Raw genomic sequence first — 21,938 nt, forward strand, 5'->3', positions numbered from 1 at the left:
CATCCCCCTGCTGCCCCAGGGAGAAGCAGTGCCTGGGCTGGGGACCTTTACAGTGTCAGGGCCCGTGCACGGCTTTGCACACTGCAAGTGCCAATGCTGGCTTGTTAGCTGTGGAGATGGATTCCGAGAGACCTTAGCATGGGGGAGGCAGAGCCTCTGCAGCCAGCCTCTGTTTGCAGAAGGCCTGCTGCATGCATCTCCTGGGGCTGCTGTAACAAAGCACCGTGATCTGGGGGCTGAAAACAACAGACATTTAGTTTTTAAAATTAATTAATTAATTTTTTCTCTTCAGATGGAGTCTCGCTCTGTCGCCCAGGCTGGAGTGCAGTGGCGCCATCTCAGCTCACTGCAACCTCTGCCTCCTGGGTTCAAGTGATTCTCCTGCCTCAGCCTCCTGAGTAGCTGGGACTACAGGCGCCCATCACCACGCCCAGCTAATTTTTGTATTTTTAGTAGAGACAGGGTTTCTCCATGTTGGCCAGGCTGGTCCCCAACTCCCAACCTTAGGTGATCCACCTGCCTCGGCCTCCCAAAGTGCTGGGATTACAGGTGTGAGCCACCGCGCCCGGCGAACAACGGAAATGTATTCTCTCACAGTTCTGGAGGCCGAAGTCTGACATCAAGGTGCCGGGACCACGCTCCCTCTGAAGACTCTAGGGGAAGACTCTTTCATGCCCCTTCCAGCTTCCCAGGGTCGTTGGCAGCCCTCGGTATTCCTTAGCTTAGCTTAGAAATGCACCGCTCCAGTGTCTGTCTCCATTGCCACACGCCCCTCTTCCCTGTGTGTCTCCACATGGCCTTCTGCTAGGGACCCCAGGCACTGGATTTAGGGCCCACCCTAACCCCGTATGACCTAATCTTAACTAATTTCATCTACAAAGACCCCACTTCCAAATAAGGTCACATCCTGAGGTCCCAGTGGGCACGAATTTTGGTGGGGTGACACTGTTCAAACCACTGTGAGCCAAGCCCTGCTCTAGGTTTTGGGGTTCCAGCCCTCGGGGAGGTATTGACATCCTAGTGAGTGAGGGCACCCAGACAGTGAATCAGTCAACGGTGAAGTGAAACTTCCCGATTGTGATCGGTGTCATGAAGCAAATCGGCAAGGCAGGGAGAGAGAAGGCGACAGGGGCAGCCTCGTTAGAGGGCGGCTCTGGCTGGGCCAAAGTGAGCGTAGGAAGAGGTGATGAGAGGCAGAAGGAGGAGATCGCAGGGAGCCAGTAAGCGGAAGGGGGCCCCCGGCATCCTTAGTGAACACTGGCGAGGCAGGGCTGGGGGCTATCAGGAACCACGGGATTTGTCCTGGATGGAGTGGATGGGACACAGGTGGGCCAGTTGAGGAAGGTCGGAGTCAGGGTGGCTGCCTGGTGCTGGAGGCCCCATGCATGGTGGGGTTTTCTGTCCCACCGGGATCACTAAGGCTGCCACATTGGCCAAAGCTCCTTAGATCCCCACTGGGGCTCAAGCCAACCTTTAAGGACTGCACTCTGCTCAGAGCCGGTGGCCGTGAGTGCATCTCCTCTGAGCCCAAGTGTACTCACCCCCGCCCCACCCTGCAGCTGAGGAGAAGAAGAAACTGGCGGAGGAAAAGGCCATAGAGATAGAGGAGCAGAACAAGGTCATTGCCATGGAGAAGGCTGAGGCCGAGACGACCCTGGAGGAGGTCATGCCCATCCTGGAGGCCGCGAAGCTGGAGCTGCAGAAGCTGGACAAGTCGGACGTGACTGAGATTAGGTAATGCGCCTGGGCCGCCGTTCTGGGCTTCCGTTCCACCTCTGCAGGCCAGTAGTCGCCATGATCGTGGCGACCAGGAGCTTACGAAGGAGCCGACACCACGTGCTGCCTCCGCGCCTGGCTGTCTCCGCGGTGGGAACTGTTGTTGCCCTCATTTTCGGATGAGGAAAGCGAGGCCCAGGGAGATGAGGCGGCACCCCAGGCATCTCCCCTGGCTAGTAGGAAGCAGGGCCTGCCGACCTTGAACCCAGGCCAAGGGAAGGATGGAGTGGGGTAAAACAGTGCTCTTCACGGAACACGTGGGCGCAGGTGTCTGCCCTCGCAGGGACAGAGTGCGAGCCCTGCTGAAAACAGCTCGGCAGAGATGTGTGCACACCACGGCCAGACTGGCGATGCCTGAATCCATTTCTGGCCAAGGAGGCTTTCAAGGAGGGTGAGAGTAGGTCACTATTGAGGCCCCCATATATCTTGCAAATCAATCTGTAAGACGACCCTGTCCCCCACACCAGAGGGCTCATCTGCCGTCAGCGAGGGTGACCTGGTGTGGCCTGGGCCAGCAAACTTTCTCCCCGCAAGGCTTGGTCTCCCCAGGGCACTGTTCCTGGACTCTGATGGTCAGCTGAGTCTTGTGAGTAAAGCCCAAGGAGGGAACAATGTTCTGGTGCCAGCCTCTGCCCACTGCCTCTGCCCCTGTGCTGCCTGGCCCCACACAGACCCCCCGGCGTGGGAGCCTCAGTTCTCTCCTTCCTCACTCTTCATCCGGAAGATCAGTCTTCCTGGCCCCACACACAGGTCTCGCATCCAAGAGGCTCCATTCCTGGGTCAGTAGTGGGCTTCCGTTCTGGGCTCCCGGGGGAGTAGTGCGTGTTCCCCGCGCTTCCTGTTTCTCTGGCTCTGTGCTGCCTGTGAAGGCTGAGCAGCACTCCTTATCCAAGGCCGTGCCCTTGTTTTCTTGTTAATGAAACATTTGTGAATTTGAACACAGAATTCAGCTCATTCCAGGACAGGGGACCTAGTTCATTCTTGGGAGGTCACTTAGAGGTGCCACTGTTGTCAGCAAGAAGTCATTATTTCAGTGTTGAGAATGGTGTCAAGGAAGGTATAAGGATGGATGTGTTAAAACTTCAGCACTAAGCATTGGAAGTTGAGGCTGAGGTGCCAGGACACAGTGGAAGTGCACACCCAGCGGAGGGTAGGAGACACGGTCTGCACACACATTCTCTCAGGGGAATATCTAGCTACCGGTAATAGGATTTGAGGCACCACTCCCAGGTCAGCAGCATAAAAACATCGTGAGAGCAGAGACTAGGAAGGATTTTTGAAGGGGATTTATTTGAAGAGAAGGAAGGGTGAGTCCCTTCCATCAACCCAAGGTGGAGGGGTGGGAAGGAGCTTCCATGGGGCCAGATAGAGAGCTTGACGTGTGTCCCCTGCAGTGAGACAGGCATTGCAGACAGGTGCTCAGCTCACCCCTGAGAAGGCCAAAGTACAAAAGGAATAATTTTTACACATTCATACATGGCTCTTCCTCTTTGCTGTGCGACATTTAGCAAGTCATCTAACTTCTCTGTGCTCCAGTTTCTTCATTTGTAAAATGTGAATAAGAATTGTCTCGGCTGCATCAGTGTCTTCATGAGGATCATATCAGCCTATATGTGAAGAACTGGGCTGGGCACATGGTCAGAGCCGTGTAAGCATTAGCCGTGATTATGGCTCCAGCATCCAGAAGGTATGCTGGGAAAAGCCCACGGCCACTGTGTCCTCTATCAGCTCTGGTCACCTTCCCACGCTGCAACACGTAGTGTGGGTATATCATTTCTCGTATACACATCCCGAGGATTTTCATGCATGACCAAGGCAACCAGGTACACAAGGGTCTCTTCTGTTCCTGACTTCAGGTTCTGAGGGTTTGGAGAGCAAGAGATACCTGCAAATCCTTTTATCCTTCTTTTATATACAAACTGTAACACCCTATGCATATCTTTCTGCATCTTTTCTGCTTAGCAATATATTTTGGAGATCTTTTGCATGTTGATATATGATGAACTTCCCTGATATTTTAGAACATTCCTCCACATTCCATTGTGTGGCTGTGCCATAATTTATTTAACAAGCCCTTACTGATGAGTTTGTTAAATAAGTTGATTGTGTCTCCAGTCTTTTGCGTTTACAAATAGCGTGGCAAAGAATAAACCTGAGCATAGTTAATTGTGCACCTGGGACAGTCCACCTGCAGGATACATTTCTGGAAGTGGAATTGCTGGGTCCTGGGGTGTAGGCATTTATAATGTTCATAGCTGTTGCCCAGTCCCAGCCATGGGGATGGAACCTATTTATCCTCACCAACAATCCAAATGAGCAGTACCTGCTTTTTCCTAGACTCACCAACAGGGGGAGCAATCACGTTTGGATTTTTCACATGTTGTAGATGAAGAGTGGTATTTGTGTAGTTTCAATCTGCATTTCTCTTAGTGTGAGTGAAGCTGGCCTTTTTTTTCCTATGTGAAAAATGTGTCTAAGAGTTATGTGTATTTCCTTTTCTGTGAACTTGGTTTGCTTATCTTTTGGGCCGTGGTTATTGTTGCTTTTTGTTTCAAAACCATTTCCAGGGGCTTTTTTATACAATGGGGAGATCAGCTTTTTATCCATAAGGTGAGTTGCAGATCTTTTCCTGGTTTGCCATGGGCCATTTGACTTTGTTTAGGAGATTTGTGTGTGTGTTTGTTTTTTGCCATGTATGTTTATTTTTATGTGGCAGATTTTAGCAATATTTTATTTTGTGACTTTTTTAAAATTAATTTTTTGAGACAGAGTCTCATTCTGTCACCCAGGCTGGAGTGCAGTGGCGCAATCTCGGCTCACTGCAACCTCCACCTTCCAGGTTCAGACGATTCTCCTGCCTCAGCCTCACAAGTAGCTGGAATTACAGACACCCGCCACCATGCCTGGCTAATTTTTGTATTTTTAGTAGAGATGGGCTTTCACCATGTTGGCCAGGCTGGTCTCGAACTCCTGACCTCAGGTGATCCACCCATCTCAGCCTCCCAAAGTGTTGGGATTACAGGTATGAGCCACTGCACCCAACCTATTTTGTGGCTTTTGGATATTGTGTCCTAGTTAAAAGACCTGATTACACTGCAAGATTGTAAAATAATTTCCCCATGATTTCTTTTTGTATTCTTATGGTTTAATTTTTTATATTTAAATCTTTTATCTATTGAGGATTTTTTTCCTGCGGTTTTGTGTGAGTTTGGATCCAATCTGAGTTTTTCCAGATGACTAAAATCTGGCTTTTCTCAGGTCATTTGGATGTTAAGCACAATGAGCCAGCACTTACATCTTGACAATTTTATAATCTTTTAAGTCCTTAAAAAGCGTTTCCTTCTTATCATACTCAATCCTCTTTGTGGAAACATTAAATGTTAAGGCAGGAAGATGAAGAGTCATGAAGATTAGAAGTAGATGTTTCTCTAACTATAAAAGTATAAAAGGCTCCCTTTGTTGCTAGCTTTTGATTTTTACTTTTCTTCCTTTCATTCATTCAATAGTCATTGGGTGTCTGTCCCCCACCCCACCCCACCCCTGCCCTGAGCAGGCACTGGGGCCGATCAGCAGTGAGACAGGGAGGCAGGGCCTTCACTGCATGGAGCTGGCACTCTGTTTTCCTATAGGAATCCCATGTGCATGGGGAAATGATGTAGGATTAGGTTAGGAAGGAAAGGTCCTTGCTGCTCTGACAGTGGATGTTGGGACCTGACCTAGTCATGGTCATGGAGGGTGGAGGGGGCAGCTTCTCTGAGGCTGCAAGGAGCTCGGCTGGAGAAAGAGCAGAGACAGCTGCTGTGTCAGGGGTAGAGCGCTGGGAGGCGGGGAGTGGGGCTTAAAATGATTATTTTCTTCTAGGGAGGGTAGCATATCATTCTCCCTTTCTCATTCCCAAGTTTGTTTGGTGATAGAAGAAAGGAATCAAATTAAACAGACATCTCCATTTCTCTTGACTTGCAACCTCGATATTTCACACACCTCGGTCATCCGGCATTGTGGAAAGTGGTGTGTTCTCGATAAGTGAGATCCCAGAGCGTGGCCTGTGACACAACAGCAGAAAACTTCACTTTCATAGACTCAGAGGATTTGGGAACTGGAAGGGTCTGGTTCTGTGTCTCTGCTTTACAGATGGGAAAACTGACACCCCTGGCTGGTTCCTAACTTGCCCGAGGGCTCAGGACCCCGCCTCAGGCCTGGGCTCTTTCTGTCTTGAATCTGAAAACATCTCCCCCATTCTTTCCCTACCTGCTTGTTCACAGAGCAGTGGCTAGGGCCTGGTTTCCATCCACCCTGAAGGAACCTTTTAAAGACACTCGGACAGGCTGCTGCCACTTTCCTAAGCAGCCGACACCAGCATAATCGAGCCTTTCCCTGGTGACTCAGGGCCATTTCCTTCATCACTGGGCTTTGTGCTGAAGTGTGGGCGCCCTCCCTCCCGGCCGTTGCCCTGGCTTGTCCGTACACTGTGGGGCCCTCTCTCCTCTGCTGCCTGCGTGGGAGTGTGTGAGCGTGCTGGGGTCAGGAGGGGTGGGGGATTTGCTCATTGCAGAAAGCCTCCAGGTTGCTGTCTTCTCAGGCTGTCTGCTCCCTGTCTCCCTGTCTCCTCCCTGTCTCCCTGTCTCCCTGTCTCCCTGTCTCCCTGTCTCCTCCCTGTCTCCCTGTCTCCTCCCTGTCTCCCTATCTCTGTCTCTATCCTTGTGCATGTGTCTCCCTCTCTGTCCCTCCATTCCCCTCGTTCTTCTCTGGCTCACCCCAGCCTCCTACCAGAGCCCAAATGCCTGGGCCCCTGCCTGGCCGCCCCCATACTGCTTCCGTGTCCTCTGGGGCCTCTGTCTCCTGCTCTTCTCTCCTTTTCCTTCCTTTCCTGCTTTGCCTTCTCTGTGCTATTCTCCTTCCACTTCTGTCTTTCCATAGCGTGGTCTGGGAGACTTCTGTGGCTTTCATTGAGCTTGCCTGGCAGCAGGACGCCCCAGTGAGATGGGTTCGGGTCCTTCTCCGGCCTTTGCACCAGCGCTGCTGTTCCGTGTCTGCTCCGTTGGCAGTTCTGGTTCTCCAGAGGACCGAGGGCAGTGGACATCTGAGTTCTGGAGGAGCAGAGTGATGATCTAGTCTTACCAAAGCCACAGAGAACAATTACGGGGCAGCATAGGCTGGAAAGAGCCCAGGATGCAGGGACCCCAGGTCTCGCAGGTGGTGTCAGCACAGCCAGTCATGGAAGCTCCTGGGACCCTGTTTCTCCATCTAGTAAATGGGGAAAGATGATGGTGGGTAGTGATAGTGGTGATGATGATGATAATGACAATAATGACAGCAACCACCATTTAGAGTCTGGGGAATCAGCCGAGGGTGTAATTAAAACATAGGTGCTCAGGCTCCACCCTAACCACTGATCCAGACGCTCCGGGGATGGCCTGGGTTTGTATTTTAATGCTGTCCCTGCACCATGATTCAGCTGTGTTCCAGGCGCCTGGTCTGGAACCTGAGAGGGGGACCCGGCCCCGCCCTTAGGGACGCTCCCACCCAGCAGTGCGGTTTGTGTTGGGACCTGGCTTCTTTCGTTTCCATGCAGCATCAGCTCCAGGGACTGCCTTTTAGTTGAGCTCCTTTTTCTGGAGCTCTCTTTCAGGCCAGATCCTGGCCACATCCCTGGACTGACCCACGTGTGCCTTGGTTTCTCCGTTTCTCGCCAGGTCGTTTGCTAAGCCCCCGAAGCAGGTGCAGACGGTCTGTGAATGCATCCTCATCATGAAGGGGTACAAAGAGCTCAACTGGAAAACCGCCAAGGGCATGATGTCCGACCCGAATTTCCTGAGGTCTCTGATGGAGATCGATTTTGATTCGATTACCCAGAGCCAAGTGAAAAACATCAAAGGTGAGTGTCGCCACGTATGGGAATCGCCAGGGTGGATCTCGGTCTGGCATCTCAGGCTCTGGGACAGGGATGGAGGGCAAGGAGGCTTGTTATGGGCAGGCCCTCCCCTTCTGGTCAGATGGTATCAGATGGAGCAGGCAACTGATGGTCACCAGAGGAAAACAGCAGCCCTGTGACATGACCCTGGGAGAGTGGCTGGGGATGGGCGGTGGCAGCCGTGCCCACTGAGGCTTCCATTCAGCACTAGTCCTAGCTCTCCCTGTCAGGAAACAAGATCTTCTCATTGGAACCTAGCCCAGCCTTGTCTTCTGTGCGTCTCACCCAGTGCTGTTCTGTCTGTGCTGTTCAGTGCACATGCAGAAGCCCGGAGCTGGTCCGACCTTGACTTCCCGCCTTTCTCTTGTCAGTATCAAGTCTTCTGGAGGTCCCTGGGGAGTGGGCACGGGGGTGGCCAGCATCACTGATGGCCAGCCTCTCCTCCATCTTTGGTTATAGGACTGAGTTCCCTTTGAGCTCAGTTCTTGACCCTGCCCAATGCTCAACCAGGCGGTGATAGTGGAATGGTGTTAGTCTTTGCGAAATGCAATACGAGTTCACACTGTGTTTGATGGTTTATTTAGACTCTTATCAAATGCTTTTTCTTAGCCCCTTAAAAACAAAAGCAAACTCAACACAAATGACCCCAATCACTACAAAAACCCAACGCACTCCCTCTATCTGAATCTTCACTGGATAGACTTCCGTGTATGTGAAATTACTCCTGGGGTGAGGGTGCGGGTGAAGGTAACAGGTGACCTGTAATGGCCTGTGAATTCCAGTTAGCCACGTGGGTGCCCAGTTGGGAGTCTCCGTTTTGCCCCGGGTCTCCTGCATGACACCCGCGTCCTGGGTAGCAGTAAACCATGCCCCTCGCCCACATCGGAAACATCGGTTTATGCAGAACCCATTCTGGTTTGACACCACGCTGTTGGCCGTAGGAGAGCTGTGTGCATCCTGCTCACGCGGCCGCTGAAGAATAAGAAACTAGTTACACTTATTTTGTCTATTTTATGTTCCCAAGATGAAGCTTGCCACTCATAAAAATTATTGCATGTTTTACGTTAGGCCTCTTGAAGACTCTTAATACCACGACTGAAGAAATGGAAGCTGTCAGCAAAGCTGGGCTGGGGATGCTGAAATTTGTCGAAGCTGTAATGGGCTACTGTGATGTTTTCAGAGAGATCAAGCCCAAAAGAGAGAAGGTATTGCCCGAATGTAAGACTGCCACACCACTGCCAAGAGACCCCTTCAGAGTCAGAATTCACAGTACACACCTTTGCTGAGAAAATTCTCCCAAGGTTCTGACTTTAAACTGCATAAACTTTCCCCCCGCCCCCCAATAAATGGTAATCCTGAAACACCACTATCACTTAGGCACAGTGTGGGTGGTGGACAAGACCGAGGTCTGAAAGAGTTTCAAACTTTCTGTGAAAGTGTGGTATAGAGATGTTCAGACCAGGCGCGGTGGCTCACGCCTGTAATCCAGCACTTTGGAAGGCCCAGACGGGAGGATCACTGTAGCCCAGGAGTTTGAGATCAGCTTGGGCAACATAGTGAGACCCTGTCTCTACAAAAAAAATTTTTTTTTAATTAGCCGAGCGTGGTGGCACACCAGCTACTTGGGAGGCTGCAGTAAGCCGTGATTGTACCACTGCACTCCAGCCTGGGTGACAGAGTGAGACCCTGTCTCAAAAACGAAAAAAGAAAAAAAAAGACACAAAGATGTTTAAAGTTGTTTCTCTAGGGTCAAAGCAGAGTTTCTCAGCTGCAGCACCACTAAAGTGCTGCCTGGCGGTAGTGGGAGGGTCTGTCCTGGGGGGGGTCTGTCCTGGGGGGTCTGTCCTGGGCACTATAGGATGTTTAGCAGCATCTTTGGCCTCACCCCACTGGATGGCAGTAGCACCCTCCCTCCAAGCTGTGACATCCAGAAATATCTCCAGACATTACCAAACATCCCCTGGGGGACAAACCTACCCCAGTGGAGAGCAGCGGGGCCAAAGTCACAGGTAGATCACAAAATACAAAGAGAATAAGGTTGATTTGATCATTTTGAGTCATATTGTGACCTTGCTCTATAGCTCGGAATTGTATTATTCAGAAAACTTAGAACCAATAGAAATACTGTTATTGTCTATGATATATTCTTCTGAGTTTTTGACTTAGAACCACAGTGTCATCTTACTGTGATCTCAGTACATGAAAGTACAACCATCTGATAACTTAGGTGCTGTGTCTTCTAATGGGACATAGAGTTTTTGCAGCAAACAGTTGAAGAAGAAACTAAGAAGCCACGTGTCTCAATATAGCACATAGTGGCTCCGAAAAGCACAGACACCGTTAGAGCAGTTTGGACACGTGGCCTGGTTTGAGGTCATTGTATCACGGCCCCACCATGGTCCTTTTCCCCACCTTTCTGCAAATTGTCTTTACTTAGGTGGCCAGGTTGGAGCGGAATTTTTACCTCACTAAACGGGAACTGGAAAGGATCCAGAATGAGTTGGCAGCAATTCAGAAAGAGCTGGAAACATTGGGTGCCAAATACGAGGCCGCCATACTGGAAAAGCAGAAGCTGCAGGAGGAAGCCGAGATCATGGAGAGGCGGCTGATTGCTGCAGACAAACTCATCTCGGGTCTGGGGTCGGAAAACATCAGGTCAGCGCGGCTCACGAGCCCACCTGTTGTCGTTTGTAAATGGACGTCACCCACAGAGTTTCTCGCCATGTTGATTCTTTATCTCACGTTGTGTTTTTATGTGAAAACCATGTGACCAGGTCTTATTTTCCTATTATCATGTTTATGGCAGCTAATGGCTATTTTATAGACTATTGTTTTTATTAGGCACTGAGTGTTATTTATTAATTACTAAGGGTCAAGGAGGCAGTGCAGCTGTGGAGATGGAGAAATCCATAGCATTTAGCAAGGTTTAGGGAGTGTTCACTTCTTGGTGACCTCTAACCCCTGGGTCCTTTCTAGAAGAGTCTGTGGGAGAAGCCCATCGCTGTCACTGCACGGATGCCTTCTAAGCGTCCCAGTGGCTTGTTCAATCCTGGACTTCAGTCTTAAGTGATGGGGCTGTTTGATCTTTATGGGCAAGACCGCTTGGCCACAGCTTATTCACCGAATAGGGCAACAATTTTGAATCTGGCATCTGTAAATGTGGTGTAGAAAACACTGAAAAACACTGTTTGCGTGTGGTAAACAATTTTCAGTATTTCTAAAACCTAAGTCTTGGGGCATTTCCTGGAAGAGGCCAAAGGAAACAGATGCCTTCTTTTATCTTGGGTGGAATTCTGTCATTGAGTGAGGCCAGAACTTGTTAGCTCTGCTGGGCTGATTTATATGTCTTTGATTAAGGCTTCGGAAACAACGTGATTACTACTTAATGTGATCCACGCGATGTGATTACTACTTAATAAAGACCACAGGCCTTTACTGAGCCCGCTGCTTGATGCTGGCTCCAAACACCAGGTTCACTAGGGTGGGAAGTTGCAAGATAAGCTGTTGGTCTCTGTTCCCCATGAGGAAAGAATATCTCAAAACATGTTTCTGTCTGGCTAGCCCTGTTAGCAAGGTATCAAGCTGGTTCTTCTGGAATGTTCCTTTTGGTTGTGGCCAGAAGGTAAACCGCTCACGGCGGCCTCCCTCTCCTCCCGTGCCAGGTGGCTGAATGACCTGGATGAGCTGATGCACCGGCGCGTGAAGTTGCTGGGGGACTGCCTGCTCTGCGCGGCCTTCCTGAGCTACGAGGGAGCCTTCACCTGGGAGTTCCGTGACGAGATGGTCAATCGGATTTGGCAAAACGACATCCTGGAGCGGGAGATTCCTCTAAGCCAGCCTTTCCGGCTGGAAAGCCTGCTCACGGATGATGTTGAGATCAGCAGGTGTGTGGCACCCTGAGCCAGCAGGAGGAAGGCGACATCTTAGCACAAGGGGTCTACATGGGTGTCACCCCATGGGGAGGCAATGGCCTGGGGGCATTGCCAGGACCACAGTTGGCTTGACTGCATGGAAGTGGCTGGGCGAGCTGCAAACCCAGCATGGAGCCCTTCTCCCTAGAGCCTGAGGAGGCTTGTGCAGCCTGGGGATGGGTAGATGGTTCTGGAAGGCCAGTCCTACCACCCTTAGCCCTTGGCTCACAAATTGGTGAGAAAAGTTCATTTCCTGACGGCTGTTTCTTCCAGATGGGGATCCCAGGGCCTTCCCCCCGATGAGCTGTCTGTTCAGAATGGCATCCTCACCACCCGGGCCAGCCGCTTCCCTCTCTGCATCGACCCCCAGCAGCAGGCCCTCAACTGGATCAAGAGAAAAGAGGAGAAGAACAATCTGAGGGTACGGCGGCTCCTCCCGGGGCGTCTTCTGCCCCCGGTGCCTGTTCTCTGGAGAGTGCCCCTCCCGCCTCCTGTACCTGGCAGTCCCTGGCAGTCCCTAGCCTCAACGAGTCTGGGCAGAAACGCTTCCACCCTGACCCCCACGCGGAGCCCTCCCCCACCTCCACCTCCACCCTGTGGGTCTGCCAGGGCAGCGCAAACCACCGTGAACTCTGCCTCTCCCCTCGCAGGCTGCGAGCAACCTCAGCTTCGTGTTCCTCTGCCCAGTATGGGGTTTGTGGTCTGGGTGCTCAGTCACTGTTTTTTGGAGCTGAGGTGGGGGATGGGGATGCAGGGGAGGAGAGAGTAATGGCTTGATTGAGATGTAATTCACATACCACACCATTCCCTCACTGAACACATACAATTCCGTTTGAGTTTTAGTATATTTACAGAGTCGTATACCAATTACCAGAGTCAATTTTAGAACATTTTTATTATCCCTGGAAGAAATGCTATATCCTTTAGCCATCACCCCTCCAGTCCTCCCGTTTCTCCCTCCCTGAGCCCCTGACAGCCACTTATCTGCTTTCCGTCTGAATGTGCCTCCTCTGGACATTTCTTAGGAATGGCATCAGATGCTGTGTGGCCTTTTGTGTCTGGCGTCTTTCACTCAGCCTGCTGTTTTCAAGGTCTGTCCTCGCTGTAGCATGTCAGGGCGTCATTCTTGCCTTGGGCTGAATGGTATTCCGGTGTGTGAACAGACACATCGTGTTCATCCATCCATTCACCGAGGGACAGTCGGGTAGTCCCTCTTTTTGGCTATTTGCAGAATGCCGCCGTGAACGTTGGTGCACACGTTTCTATGTGGCCATGTGTTTTCAGTTCTCTTGGGGTGATACCTAGGAGTGGAATTGCCGGGGCGGCCCAATCACTTTTTGCTGAACTAATGAACAAATTAATGATTTTCAATTTTAGCTTTTCCTTATTTTTTTCTGGTCCTTGATCCCAGGTATTTGCATGCTGTTTGGGGGAGCCCGTTTGTACTCCAGGATCAGGGGAACAGTCTGCCTCCAAAAAGCACATGGAGCTATCATGGAGCAAATACTATGAGGGCAGGAACTTCCCTAGACTCCCTCTTCCCTCAGCCTGCCAGGGAGCACTGAAATTGTCAGCCTACCCCTAGTCTAATTCCAACACCTACCCTGTTTCTTAAAGAGAAGGGGTTCTAGCTTACAGGGGGAGGGGCTGAGGAATCCCCTTCCTTTCCTCTCCACCCTGTTTGAGCAAGATCCTGCCCTGAGCCTGGACCTCATGGTGTATAGGCGTTATACCCCTTGTTTCTCTCTTCTTTTCACCTCTGGCCCCTCCAAGTTCCTGGCTCATCCACTTCCCACTTCCGAGCCATTCTCCCTTTATATTTGGCAGGGCCACAATTAAACACGCGGGCTTTCAGCATCTGCCTCCCCTCTCTTCCAGGTCGCTTCCTTTAACGACCCTGACTTCCTCAAGCAGCTAGAGATGTCCATAAAGTACGGGACCCCTTTCCTGTTCCGCGATGTTGATGAATACATCGATCCTGTGATTGATAACGTCTTAGAAAAAAATATAAAAGTCTCCCAAGGACGGCAGTTTATTATCCTGGGAGACAAGGAAGTTGACTATGATTCAAATTTCAGACTGTACCTAAACACCAAGCTGGCCAATCCCAGATACACCCCATCCGTGTTTGGGAAAGCTATGGTCATCAATTACACTGGTAAGAATGTGTAGAACCTCCACTGCTAATTAAGATGGTTATGATGGAGACCGCAACCTGAGATCAAGGCTTTCCTGGGACGTCATTTCACTCACAGTGACCCCAGATCGTTCTCTCATAGGCACATCCGGGCTAGTCAGCTCTTACCGATTAGGTACCACTTAGAGGGTGTGAGGCTATGAGTTACCTGTCGTGAGTCACGCTGAGACGGGGCTGTGGGCTCACGTGTTCACACACGGGTGGGATGGGACGTCTGTCTGTGGGGGCAGGAAGTTACTCTGTATTCGTGTATTTAAAATACATGTTTTGATGTTGAATTTTTTTTCTTCCTCTCAGTTGAATTCTGATAGAAATTGGATGTTATCTCTCATATTCTCTAGGGTTGTCATGCACCTGCTTAAACAGGTTAATTCGATTTGGATGTACTTTCTTTTCTTTTTTCTTTTTCTTTTTTCGTACAGATGGGGTTTCTCTGCGTTGCCCAGTCTGGTCTCAAACTTCTGGGCTCGAGGGATCCTCCCGCCTCTGCCTCCCAAAGTGCTGGGATTACAGGCATGAGCCACTGTGCCCAATCTGGGTATACTTTAAACCTTGGTACCCCAGTCCGTGGAAGCCTGGGTTTTATTTCAGTGCATTTTTTCCTTTTTGTCCACCACTCTGCACCACAGCATCGCTATTTTGCTCATGTCTGCCACCTTGCTGCTGTAGAGTGACATTGGTGGGCAGTGAATCCTCGTGCCTCTGACCTGCTGTCTGAGACCCACGCTAAGCTTGTCCCATCACAGCAGGACAGCGGGAGAGACCGTTGTCGGGGGCTGCAGGTGGTAAGGGCCTCTCACTGTCCCCCACAGTCACGCTGAAGGGCCTGGAGGACCAGCTGCTGAGCGTGCTGGTGGCTTACGAGAGGCGGGAGTTGGAGGAGCAGCGGGAGCACCTCATCCAGGAGACCAGTGAGAACAAGAACCTACTCAAGGACCTGGAAGATTCCCTCCTTCGGGAGCTGGCCACGTCCACCGGGAACATGCTGGACAATGTGGACCTGGTGCACACCCTGGAGGAGACCAAATCCAAGGCAACAGAGGTAGCAGCCACAGCGGAAAAGGCCCTGAGCCAGGCGGGGCCTGCATGCACCTTTGGAGCATCCAGTTCTCTGTCTGCTCAATGAGAAAACTGGGCTCTGTGATCTCAGGGATAAAAAGCCACCTCTATTGGGATGTGCTGTGGGGAGGGGAGCCCTAAAGGTGTTCCCAGGGACCCTTAGGCATCAGGTCAGTCTCTTTAAATTGAGAGTGATGGAAAACCCAGCCCTGCCTGGCTTAAGTCAAAAGGGAAGTTATCAGCTGAGAAAGCAGAAAAGTGCAGAGATGGCCTCAGGTGGGGCTGGATCCAGGACTTCAAAAATACCAGGAGGACTTGGTTTCTCTCCATTTCTGGGCTGAGCCTTCTACCGGCTTGGCGTCATTCTCTGCCAGCTCCCTACATGGTCATAAGACTGGTCTGGCCTCATGTCTCTCAGCTCTAAACCCAAAGGGGTAAGTGAGAATCTTCCTGTTCCTACCATGAAGGTCCTGGAAGTCACTTAAGTCACATTTCTACCCTAAACCAGTCCCAGGAGCTTGGGGATGCTAGGCTCGGGTTGGCTGGGCCTGGGTCACATCTCCTGGAGTCTGGGTGGAACCCCATATGGGATGAAAAGGGAGAGGGCAGTACCTGGAGACTTACAAGCAGTGTTACTAGAGGAAGGGGCCTTGGGTGCAGGGGCATCAGCCACAAATATTCACCCCTTCCTACAAGAGGGTGGGTGCCCTCGGTCCCCTGCAGTCCCTGGATGCTTTCAAAGCCCTGGAGCATTGCATGTACCTCTCTGCTGTCCCCCTGCCCCTCCTGCCCTCTGCCCACTTCTCAGTCTCCCTGTTTCCAGGGTCACTTGTGCTTTTCTTCAGGTCTCAGAGAAACTCAAGCTGGCGGAGAAGACAGCCTTGGACATCGACAGGCTGCGGGATGGCTACCGGCCAGCAGCCAGGAGGGGGGCCATCCTGTTCTTCGTGCTGTCTGAGATGGCCCTGGTGAACTCCATGTACCAGTACTCCCTGATTGCCTTCTTAGAGGTCTTCGGGCTGTCATTGAAGAAGTCGCTGCCCGATTCCATTCTCATGAAACGCCTGAGGAACATCATGGACACACTGACCTTCAACATCTATAACTACGGCTGCACGGGTGAGCTGTCCCCACGGAGGAGGACACATTCGTGTAGCTTGGTGTGCCAGATGTGGCTTTAACGAAACGTGGTCTGTGAAAACAGAAACTTACCAAATGGCATTTTTTTCTTTCTTTCTTTCTTTTTTTTTTGTTTGAGATAGGGTCTTGCTCCATCACCCCAGCAGGAGTGCAGTGGTGCAATCACAGCTCACTGCAACCTCCACCTCCCAGGCTCAGGTGATCCTCCTACCTCAGCCTGCAGAGTAGCTGGGACTACAAGGCACGCCACCACGCCCAGCTAAGTTTTTGTGTATTTTGTACAGATGGGGTTTCACTATGTTGCCCAGGCTGGTCTCAAACTCCTGAGCTCAAACGATCCACCCACCTTGGCCTCCCGAAGTGCTGGGATGACGAGGTATGAGCCATCATGCCCAGCTCCGAATGGCATTCTTAAGTGTGGCGATTCATGTTACAAGAAAAATGTTTAAAGCATTGAATTTTAAGATAGCAGCTTTATTGAGATACAATTTACATACCATAAATTCGCCCTTTAAAAATGTACAGTTTGGTGATTCACAGCATATTCATAGAGTTGTGCAGCCATCACTACTCTCTCGCTCTGGAACGTGTCCACCAGCCCTGAAATGAAATCCCACACCCATTAGCAGTCACCCCCGGCCCCCTGCTCCTAGTCCCTGGCAGTCACCACTCTGCCTTCCGTCTGTAAGGATTTACTTGTGCTGAACACTTCATGTCAATGGCATCATAGGGTGTGTGACTTCATGACTGGCGTCTTTCATTCCACATCGTGACCTCACGGTTGATCCGTGTTGCTGCTTGTGTCAGCGCTTCGTTCCTGTCTGTAGCTGAGTCACATTCCATGTATGGACAGACCACACTGTGTTTACTCACCCGTCACCTGATGGGCATTTGGGTTGTTTCGCTTTTTTGCTATTAAGGCAATGCTCCTGTGAACACTTGTGTGCAGGTTTTTGTGTGAATGTGTGTTTTTAATTCTCTTGGAGGTGCATCTAGGAAGGGAACTGCTGGATCATAGGTAATTCAATGTCTAACTTTTGAGGAACTGTCAAACTGTTTCCAAAGTGACTACAGTCTATTTCAACCCCTAAATCATTGATTTTTTAAAAACGCTTTTTGTTATGGAAAACATATACAAAAGAGAATAGTGCCATGATCGTCTGCGCACCTCTCACCTGGCAATGATCAGCTCTGTATTTGTTTATATAATCCAGACAGTTCCCCGTCAACCCAGATTATGCTGAAAATTTGCTTCCTATTCAGATCACTTATCTGTAAGTATGTTAGTTTGTATCTCTAAAACAGAGGTCAGCAAACTTTTTCTGGAAAGGGTCGGATTTTAGGCTTTGAAGGCTAAGTGATTTCTGCCACAACTACTCATTTCTGCAGTTGTAGCACAAAGCAGCCATTGGACAATATGGAAGTGAATGGCCATGGCTGTGTTCCAATAAAATTTTATTAGCAAAAACAGGCAGTAGACTGGATTTGGCCCCTGGCTTGTGGTTTGCCCATCCCTGCTATAAAATAGAAGGATTCTATTTAAAAATGTAGACATAAGGCCATTATCATACCCCCAAATTAATAATTCCTGAACATCATCACATACCTAGTTTTCAAATGTTCCCATTGTCTTATATGTCATATTTGACATTAGCTTAAATCAGGACCTCATTAAGGGTCTATACGTTATAATTGGTTGTGTCACTTAATTTCTCTCTTTTCCCCGTTGCATTTAGTTTTATTTTTATTTATTTATTTTTATTTTTTATTTTTTTTTGAGATGGAGTCTCGCTCTGTCGCCCAGGCTGGAGTGCAGTGGCCGGATCTCAGCTCACTGCAAGCTCCGCCTCCCGGGTTTACGCCATTCTCCTGCCTCAGCCTCCAGAGTAGCTGGCACTACAGGCGCCCGCCACCTCACCCGGCTAGTTTTTTGTATTTTTTAGTAGAGACGGGGTTTCACCATGTTAGCCAGGATGGTCTCGATCTCCTGACCTCGTGATCCGCCCGTCTCGGCCTCCCAAAGTGCTGGGATTACAGGCTTGAGCCACCGCGCCCGGCTATTTTTATTTATTTATTTTTAGAGACAGGGTCTGGCTCTGATGCCCAGGCTGGAGTGCAGTGACACAATCACAGCCTACTGCAACCTCCACCTCCCAGGCTCAAGTGATCCTCCCACTTCAGCCTCCTCAGTAGCTGGGACTACAGGTGCATGCCACCATGCCCAGATAATTTTTTAAAAATTTTTTTGTAGAGATGGTGGTCTCGCCATGTTGCCCAGGCTGGTCTTGAACTCCTGGGCTTAAGGGATCCTCCTGCCTCAGCCTCCCAAAGTGCTGGGACTAGAAGCATAAGCCACCGTGTCTGTCCCACCCCTTGCATTTATCTGTGGAAGAAACTTGCCTGATTGCTGGGTTGTTTCCCGTCGTCTGAATTTTGCGGCTCGCCTCTCTGTGTTGTGTCATTGGAGGAACTCTCAAATGCCAATACATGTAGTTCTTTTCTCACGAGACCTTAAGACTCCCCAGTGAAGAGTCTTCAGCCTTTTCCTAGAGTATGTAACCCTGGCTGCCAGTCTTCGTGGAAGCATGTGAGAAAAGAAGGCTGTCAATTTCAGCATTCATCATGAAAACTCGCGCTGAAAACCATCTTTTCAGTATGGTTTCCCCTCAACTATGCCTGGTGTTCCCCTGTCCAGAGACCCTGCTTTATCTTTTCCAAAGTTCACTTGGGTGGGGCAGGCAGTTGCCTGGCAGCATGGAGTGAGAGGGGATCTGGGATCTGACTGCTTGTCAAACAAGCTGTCCACCCATCTTCCTGTTTTTAGCCCATATTCACCCACACTTCCAAAGGATCTGGAACTGCCAGTTCCTGAGCTTTTGATGCATTCTGTGGTTTGCATCTCAGCTTTATCTCCTCCTCATGTAAGAGTCAACTTTCTCAGCTCTGCTAAATCAATTATCACTTGTCCATCTGTCTGTAGCTTGCAGGGCTTTTTTTCTTTTTATTCTTTCTTTCTTTTTTTTTTTTTTTTAAGACAGAATGTCATTCTGTTGTCCAGGCTGGAGTGCAGGGGTGTGATCTTAGCTCACGGCAACCGCACCTGGAGTCGCTTGCAAAATTTTATTGCTATTGTCTTTTCTCCAATTTTCTGGGAGCTTATACCTTTTTTAAAAACTCACCATTAGGCCAGGCACAGTGGCTCACGCCTGTAATCCCAGCACTTTGGGTCACCAAGGTGGGCAGATCACAAGGTCAAGAGATGGAGACGATCCTGGCCAACATGGTGAAACCCTGTCTCTACTAAAAATACAAAAATTAGCTGGGTGTGGTGGCACGTGCCTGTAGTCCTAGCTACTTGAGAGGCTGAGGCAGGAGAATGGCTTGAACCCAGGAGGCGGAGGTTGCAGTGAGCCAAGATCGTGCCACTGCACACACACCAAAAAAACAAAAAACAAAAGCAAACAAAAAGACTCACCATTTCGGTTGGTTTTTGGAAAGGAGTTGGGAGAAACTCAGAATGGCCATTTTTAAGCAGGGGCCTGTAGAGCGACCTTTAGAAAGCAGAGGTGGACAGGATGCACACTTGCATCCCTTTCCAGTCCTGTTTTGCTGAGACACTGCACTGACAGTGATATTTTCCATGCACCAGTGCTTGTTGTATTAAGTTTGTCATGCCTGCCTTAACAAAATACCACCGACTGGGTGGCTTAAGCAACAGAAATTTATTTTCTCATAGTTTTGGAGGTCAGAAGTCCAAAATCAAGGTTTTGGTAGATTTCGTTTCTCCTTAGGACGCTCCCCTTGGCTTGCAGGGGGCCGTCTTCCTGCTGTGTCTGCACAAAGTCTTTCTTCTCTGCATATGAATCCCTGGTGTCTGTGCGTGTCCAAATTTCCTCCTCTTGTAAGGACACCAGTGAGGTTGGACTGGGCCCACCCTAATGGCCTCATTTGAACTTAATCATCTCTTTAAAGACCCTGTCTCCAAACACCATCATATTCTGAGGTACTGGAAGCTGGGGCTTCAACATATGAAGTTTGGAGAAATATAATTTAGCCCTTAACAGTTGGGCAGAAAAGAGATTGTTTCTATAGGACTCACTTAAGTAGCCAACCCTCCTAACACATATGAAGTAGAATTCAAATTACAAATTTTGACTTACACAATTTTATTTTCCAGGAACACATGTCTTCTGTTAAAAAGCAAAAAAGAAGAAAGCTGGTATTTTGCATCCATCAATAAAGAGTCTGTTGATGGAGTATGTCCTCTGCAGTAGAGGTTGGCAAACCCCTAGCCAGCATCCAAATCTGGCCCACTGCCTGCTTTTGTAAATAAAGTTTTATTGGAACAGGACCATATCCATTAGTATACATATTGTCTATGGTTGCTTTTGCACTACAGTGGTGGAGTTGAGTGGTTATGACCGTCTAGCTTCCAAAGCCAAAAATATTTACTATGTGGCCCTTTGCAGAAGGTTTGCCAACACCTCTCCTAGACTCTAATGGACACGAATGCCATGGAGTCAGGCAAACAACCTGCCTTCGGTTGAGAGGGTGGCTCTGAGCCCCAACTGTACTGCCCCTCGCTGGCTTTTCCTTTTCCCAGGACGGTGTGATTTTATCTCCTGTAGACACAGCCATTTCCGTTACATACAGGAGCATGTCACTACAGACTGGGGCATGACCTAGGAACTGAGCTTATCTTTTGTGCACTTAGATAGTCATGGACATGGGGTGCAGAGAGGGCTAAATGCAGCCATACACTTTGAGTGTTTCATTTCTCTTACATTTAAGCACAGCATGCGTACGAAACTCAGGTTTTTAAAGAAATCAATGCTCGTCTGATGTTTCCCTCCAGGGCTGTTTGAGAGGCACAAGCTACTCTTTTCTTTTAATATGACCATCAAGATAGAACAAGCAGAAGGGAGAGTCCCTCAAGAAGAATTAGATTTCTTTCTAAAAGGTAATGAATTTGCCTAGCTTCATTCCTCCCATCTCCTTGCCCACACGATGCGTGTATATAAGTTTGTCCATTAAAACAGACAATCACAAAAATTCGCCTTAAAACTTGGCTCCCAACAGCACTGCATTTTTCACTATTCCAGTTGATCATTCCAGCCTCCGAAAAGGCTCTGGTTGAACTCGGAGCAGCCAGCCTCTGTCTCGGGGCCACCCTGAGGCTGGAAGCTGGATGCTACACTGAGCGCCTAGTTGGTGTCACTGGCGGTGACGAGGGCAAGCCCGGGCCACTTCGTCTTTCCAGTCTCCTTCTTGAGAAGTGGACTTTTCCCCAAAAGTGAGAGAAGTCAAAGCAGAGTTGCCTGCTTTGTGTTGGCAGCACAACGGCTGTTTGCTTCTCTTCCGTTGTGATTAGGAAACATTTCCCTGGAGAAAAGCAGAAGAAAAAAGCCCTGCGCTTGGTTGTCTGACCAAGGATGGGAAGATATCATTCTTTTATCAGAAATGTTTTCAGACAGCTTTGGGCGACTTCCTGATGATGTTGAGAATAACCAGACTGTCTGGCAGGAGGTGAGCCCATGCTCCCTTTCTCCTCCTCTCCTTCCCCACATGTCAATAATCTCTAAACCTCAACTGTGGCCCAACCCCTTAAGAGAAGACACTCCTTTGAGTAACCCATTAGTGTGTAATTGATGCCCTCTAACCCCCTGATTGGAATTCTCCTTTGGCTAATTCAGCTAGTTGTATGGGAGATCCAATCATCTACCTGTCCATCCGTCCATCCATCCATCCATCCATCCATCCATCCATCCATCCATCCATCCCTGTATCCATCCACCCACCTACCCACCCATCTACCCATCCATCCATTTACCCACCTACCCATTCATCTACCCATCCGCCCGCCCACCCACCTACTCATCCATCCATCCATCCATTCATCCCTGTATCCATCCACCCACCTACCCACCCACCCACCCATCCATCC

At 49.7% G+C, this 21,938-nt stretch overlaps 1 protein-coding gene across 2 annotated transcripts in view; it reads left to right on the forward strand.

Annotated features, from left to right (window-relative positions):
- Positions 1-21,938, forward strand: part of DNAH10 (dynein axonemal heavy chain 10) — a 176,780-nt gene that overhangs the window by 143,610 nt on the left and 11,232 nt on the right. Inside the window, exons 57-67 of one of the 2 annotated variants that reach the window (XM_050747794.1) lie at positions 1,560-1,734; positions 7,470-7,651; positions 8,756-8,892; positions 10,125-10,342; positions 11,350-11,571; positions 11,872-12,019; positions 13,477-13,756; positions 14,608-14,837; positions 15,700-15,973; positions 20,850-20,954; positions 21,366-21,520. In XM_050747794.1, coding sequence (XP_050603751.1) covers positions 1,560-1,734; positions 7,470-7,651; positions 8,756-8,892; positions 10,125-10,342; positions 11,350-11,571; positions 11,872-12,019; positions 13,477-13,756; positions 14,608-14,837; positions 15,700-15,973; positions 20,850-20,954; positions 21,366-21,520 — 2,126 coding nt within the window. Of the gene's footprint in view, positions 1-1,559; positions 1,735-7,469; positions 7,652-8,755; positions 8,893-10,124; positions 10,343-11,349; positions 11,572-11,871; positions 12,020-13,476; positions 13,757-14,607; positions 14,838-15,699; positions 15,974-20,171; positions 20,341-20,849; positions 20,955-21,365; positions 21,521-21,938 lie in introns of those variants that run through there. The other variant, XM_050747793.1, reaches the window with a different exon arrangement.

The sequence above is a fragment of the Macaca thibetana genome, chromosome 11 (genome assembly GCF_024542745.1).
Source record: "Macaca thibetana thibetana isolate TM-01 chromosome 11, ASM2454274v1, whole genome shotgun sequence".
Taxonomy (NCBI): Eukaryota; Metazoa; Chordata; class Mammalia; order Primates; family Cercopithecidae; genus Macaca; species Macaca thibetana.